Source organism: Charadrius vociferus, unplaced genomic scaffold, assembly GCF_000708025.1.
Source record: "Charadrius vociferus isolate BGI_N301 unplaced genomic scaffold, ASM70802v2 scaffold516, whole genome shotgun sequence".
NCBI classification, from domain to species: domain Eukaryota; kingdom Metazoa; phylum Chordata; class Aves; order Charadriiformes; family Charadriidae; genus Charadrius; species Charadrius vociferus.
Window position 1 is genome coordinate 236754 of NW_009648777.1, and position 6093 is coordinate 242846.

The 6093-nt window shown below is 44.2% G+C and overlaps 1 protein-coding gene across 1 annotated transcript in view; it reads right to left on the bottom strand.

Moving 5' to 3' along the window:
- Positions 1 to 2549: 2549 nt before the first annotated feature.
- Positions 2550 to 6093, bottom strand: part of EPGN (epithelial mitogen) — a 7599-nt gene continuing 4055 nt past the window's right edge. Inside the window, exons 3-5 of the mRNA XM_009886748.1 lie at positions 3749 to 3869; positions 2915 to 3067; positions 2550 to 2604 (exon numbers count right to left, since the gene is read on the bottom strand). Of these exons, the coding sequence (XP_009885050.1) occupies positions 2550 to 2604; positions 2915 to 3067; positions 3749 to 3869 (329 nt within the window). The remainder of the gene's footprint in view (positions 2605 to 2914; positions 3068 to 3748; positions 3870 to 6093) is intronic.

Here is a 6093-nt window from a genome sequence, read left to right on the forward strand (position 1 = left end):
CAAACATTTAAAAAAAAGGAAGTCGCTGTGTGTTTCTATAGGTACAGGTGTCTCACTGCAACAAGTAAATACTTTTGAAGAAGCACTGGCATATCCTGCAAGGTACCTGATGGGCCACTGGTCCATAAAGGGTGTCAAAAAAATCAGTAAGAGGACATGCAAATGGTTAAAACAAAACAAAATCCATCTCTCACCAACAGCTTTTTTTGGACAAGCGGAAGTCCAGTTGTTCAAACTCCTGCCCTTAGAACTCCTTTAACAACTGCACGTACACCCCGATTAAGTTATGTTACTGTGCATGTCTGCTCCAAGACACAGCCTCTGTGATGCAGAAGGGTTGGTCCGCTAAAAGGGAATGCAACGCTTGCAATGTGCACGCAGGAAGACTCAACTAACTGAGGAGAGGGAAATTCACTCAACACGACAAAAGCTTTGAGGCTTTTCATCCTTTGGTCTATGCAGATGTAAAATTTTCTCCGAGATCCATGAGAAAGATCTCTCACCTGTGTTTTCCTGGTGACATGCATGTTTCTTACAGGTATTTCTGTTCAGCCTCTCCAGTGTTTACGAGGGGTGAAGGGTGTCTTTGTGTGTCTGTGTGTGGATGCGCAGACTGTGATCCACATCTAACTGTACTCTCAGTATATACATGGGACACAGAAAACATCAGAGCAGCTACCGAAAGCTGACTTGAAAATGGATAGTAAGAAAAGGTCAGAAGAATGGAATGGAGCAAGCAACATAGAGATCTGAAGATTTAACTTGAGATGAAGAAAACAAAAACGCTGATAGCTGCAAAGTGAGTTCAGTGCCTCTTACAAACCGCTCATGTCGACACAAAGGAAAGGTCTGGTGTCTGTCTCCATCCAGCTCCTCACCAACAATCCTGTCTGTGTATGCCTGTGTTGCTTGCTCCAGGCTGTTGCATGACGACTCCAACCAAACAGTGTGTGACATGTTGTTTTATTTATTGGTATCAAATGGAGAGCCAAGGTAACTCAGCTACTGACCAGGATTCCCCCATGTGAGAAGCCCACTGAACTTCAGACCACTTGAGTGCCAAATGTACATTCACCCTTTCAAAAGCCACTCTTTCATACACATTTCAGCATTATCATTGTAGTCTCACAAATACACAGGGTTTTTTCAACAAACGACATGCAACCTGTTGTGAAAATTGACTCACATAAAAAAGACATTCAGCTTTCCAGCAGGCACCTAAATGTAGGAGCCTATATCATCCCATAAAATCGCCAAGTACATAACTGCCTTTTTCTCATAGATGACTAAGCATAGCAGGTGCATCTACAACGTGCAACAGCTGAAATGAAAATCTCTTAGAGCCATCTCCAGTCTCATCAGCGCTGGCAAGCACTCCAAATGTCAGTGAGAAGTCACAGTAAGTGCCACCATATTCAGAACTATTTTTCTTCGCTTTTCCATGAACAAAATCTTTTTACCTTTGTGATTCTTCATAGACAAGATGAAGAAAATCAAGCATCTGATATGTAATGAGTTTGTCCAGGGTGGAACAAAATCTCTACTGTCATTTCATTCTTATTCGAGTGGTCAGTTTGTGCACATAAAAGGAATAAAGAACGGAATAAAGAGAGTGCATTTCCTGGACAAAGCAATACTGAAGTTTCATAACAAAATTCCAGCTTTGCTAGCAACTGAAGCCTTGGGCTGAAAGCACGGTGCAGCAAGGTAACGTTCGGCCTGAAGTTCTGTGAATTTGATGAGCTGCTATATGCTGTTAGGGAAGAGTAGAGTTCTTTGTCATGAGCACGCTCAAGAATCCATTTTGAGAAAGACGTCCCATTCCTTTGCTTACAAAACCAGTAAGAACTTGCCACGCCCAGAGGTGTCACAGTTGACTTTTCCAGGAATTGCTTACTCGCTATTCCTAAGTTTAAATAAGCTTTTGAGAACCATCCATTTTCCTCAGTCCATAGCATTTTATGATTTTGTCCTTTACGGCACCAGAAGCCTATGCTTTGCTTAGCAAGCTGAAGGAAACTGTGGCGTTGCAACAGGGCTGTTTATCCACACACACAGGCAGCAGACACTGAAATCCGAACCCAAACGGTTTCTTGTCAGCACATGATGTTCACAATAAAACTCCATTGTGAGACAGGTTGCACTTTTCCTCCAGAGGAGAAAAAAGAAGAGGGGGAAAAAAAAAAAGGACAAAAAAGACCAGAGCAGAACACTGTATTTGGGCTTGAAATGACTGAAAACAACTAAAACCAACCAGTCCTCCCCTCAGCAAACACCAACCACAGGGGAGCGTTGAGAGGGCTGCAAGCACCCTTAGCTGTTCGGACCTGCTCGTCTAGCAACCTTGACTAAAAAGAGGAAGTCTTTCTTCAGAAGTGAGTGGGGCCCGTCAGTTCTGCAGGAATTCCTTTTATGTACTCGCTCTGTCATTCCCTTTATTTCACCTCATCAGAGAGGCTGGGGTACCTGCCAGATGGAGCGGGGTGGCCTTCCCAGCAGAACTTCCTCTTGTTCACAGGCAAACTGGTAAGTGTCCCAATGCCAGATGTTCACAATGCCGTCTCGCCCATGCACACTTTGTAGGGTGATTTCAATTTCCCGCATCTAAAATGGACAACATAATGTGATTTTAATTAGACAAATCTAGACCACAGCAGTCTGAACAGAACCTAAATCTAATCACCTAACTCATTTAGGCAGCCCCAACAAAACGCACGTTTCAGACAATCGCACCATTTCACCCAACCGGCAGATCAGAAAGCAGAGCTATGAAGTGTCAGCTCCTTTAAGATCACATCGCACACCAATAACAGGCAAGAACACACTCCCGGCACCCTCATAACTCTGCACACTGTTTCTTCCTGCTCACTGTAGTTCAGACGAATGTAATCAGATGGTTACATATCTCCCGTACCTCTTTCTTACGTAGCAGTAGATGATAGCAAGTATCCCACTTGTCAGTATTCCTACACCGATTCCCACAGCAATGTAGCGTTCGTAAGAATTATGTGCATATGAATTTAGTGTTAAATGTTCACACCTCTCTCCATTGTAACCTGCAAGGCACCTACAAAATAAATATACACCATGCAAAAGTTATTCACAACTTCTTATGCTTTGTATTTCAGAAACACATTTTAGTTTTCATCAGTTTAAACAATTTAGAGCAAGTCTAAATGCGGACGGACCGAATCCGGTGCTCGGTCAGTACCTCGTCACTCCACCAAGACTACCAGTTGCCCCAGTTTATCTAGTTTAAAGCTAGCTGAAGTACTGCAGCCACAGCAGCAAACTCAGCCTAAACATACTCTCATCGTGAAGGGTGTGGGCAAACAGCACTGTGTTCTGCTGATCCTTAGCTGCTCTAACTACTCCAGAGGCCAAAGCTGCCCAGCACGGACCCTCAAAAATTTTAAGGGCACCATAGTCCCGATTGGTTTGTAAGCAGTTGCGGAATAAGAGAGTTGCAGCTGACATCTTGGAAGATCCTGCCCCCTTCATTGCACCCACAGTGAAAATCTACTTATTCCTCTATTACTTACTCTAGCACCAGCTGTGATTTGAGATGACATCACAGAGTGACTTATATAGCCGTGAATGTTCCCTCTCCCTTCCTTACTATTACACTCGCGCAGCACTACTGCCTCGTTAACCGTCCTAAGCCACAACAGCACTCATGTAGCAGGCAAAGAAATGATGCTACTGTTGTTATTTTCTAAGAAGGATACTTATAAGCAGTATTCTTTACTTGCATATGGGTTTCCTCAGTTCGCTGTGGAAAGCACAGACTCCGTTGATACAATAGCTGTGGTGTTCTTCAAGACAGGTCTGCATAAGCTTCAAGAGCTTTGGCTGCTCTGTGTAGTCTACTGTGAAAGGGGAAAGAGGCATATTATATTTAAGAAAATAAAATCATCCAAATATATTTTCACAACTCAAGATGAAAAGACACTACCTGCAGAAAACACTTAATACATAGATTTACTGTGATATGTCTCAGGAGCAGTTTCAAACACTGCTAAGCAGAACAAGTTTCTAAGACATTCCAGCATAGCTTTAGAGAAAGCACAAGCTGTAAATAAATTACTTGCTCTTGAGAAGCATGTATAAAGATGATTATGGGAGATTCATCCAGGCCAACATCAGCACTACCCAACCTGCAATCCAATCACATAAACCATTCCAGGAATATCAGGGGTTTAGGACAAGACGAGACCATTGCATTATTCTCAGGACGCTCCCCATTCTCAACTCAAATTATTAGCTAATTCCATCTTTCTTTTCCTCATCACCAGACAAACTACCGCATTTCTAACACTTCTGCCTGCCAGCTCTGCAGCTATGAACGTGTGATGAATGGTGGGATTGCTCTCTCCATCCATTCTGCATGGTGTAACGTTAATGAAGTGTCCAACCATGCTTGTAAGCACCCGAGACTGCCCGGATGGTCTTCCCGCACAAAATCACGGTCCACGACTATTAAGTTTCTGAACTCGCGCAAAATTCTATGCATCCAGGTCAGTTAGCACGCTTCCGCTTTGAAAGCACAGAAAATTACTACCTTATTCCCACCCATGGCAGCTCAAATGAGAATAAAGGAGAAGTCAAAACTGTCCTTGGGGATCTTACATCCACACTACATACTGATAGAAAAGCGACTGAGGCCAGGCACGAGGCACCCTGCTGTGTAGAAGGAGCGCAGAGGCCGGCATTTATTTGCAACACGGGAGCTGGGGTGCGGCAAGTGAGGAGAAAGCTCAAAAGCTTCACCGTCAAAGCAGGTATCTGTTTGAACTGGTCTCTCTACCCAGTTACAGGAATCGCTGGTGGGGTGGGGTGTCCAGGCAATGTCTTGCTATTTCAGGGGACTGTTTTAGTGATGGCTGAAGGTGATTTCCTAATAGAGTGTATGTCAACACCAGCTTTCAGTTATGACCACAAGAAAAATAACATCATGCAGGAAGGTGACAAGGTTTGCTCAGAGTGACTAAACAACGGTCCAGCAAGCAGAAACCTTTCTTTCTGACTAAGTGCTGAATCAAGGTCTGGAGATATTACACTGATGGAACCATTGCCATACATGTAAGCCTCTAGCCATCCTGCAGGCAACTCAAGATCCCACAACACATTTTTCAGAAGTAGCACCACCAACCCTCTAAACTCCACGTCAAATTCCAGTTTGAGTCATTTAATGGCAGGAAGCCCCCCTGTGTGCTCAACTAAGCGATTTTCTTCTTCGTCCTTTATGCAGCTTCATCACAGAGATGACAAACGATGGTCAACAGCTGCTCTACTCTGTGCCTGCACGTTAGAGCAAATCGTAACTTCATTTTTGAATCATGTGGTTTGGACGCCTAAGAGGCACGATGCTATCACTGTTACTGAGATCAAACACCTCTACTTTGAAAATAGTGCCCTCTAAAACCTGACAGAGTAATCAGACTTCTAGCTTATCAAGAGACTAAGATAGAACAAGTAACAGTCCAAGTCTGCTTGAAAAAGAACATGTTGGTTTACTACACCTTCTCAGGAAAGGCTACAGAGGTAGAAAAAACATGTCTTGCTTTAAAATGCACTTCTTTGGGCTGAGAAAGGCTGTCTTTTCCATTCTTGTAAGGGAAAATCACAAGTTTGCTTTCACACTGTAGAGATGGCAGACCTAAAGGTAGCAACACAAGTCTAGAAACTATAAACCAAATCCACAGTTTTGGCTTAGCAATCAAGGGACAATACATACGCACCGAAAGCCATGCCGAGACTGGGGCCCTATCTCTATTACACACTACGATGCGGCAGGGGAGTACCTGAAGCGGCGCACAGCCCAGATGTGTGTCCAACAGTCACCTAGCAGTGAGCTCTGTGCTACCACAGCGAGGTTGTCCCCAATTACCAAAACCAGAATGGTATCCCTGCTATAGAAAGCCATGCGTAGGGCAGATGCACCCATAGCTTTGACTCGCACACTCTGCAAGGGAAGAAGTTGGCGCTGGCTACACAGAAGTTTTAGTACGAAGCTCTGGCTCTTCTCTGGCTGGCTCCGGGAACGCGGCTGACAAGCTCTGGGGACAGGCTGGCTGGCTGAGAGCACAGCCG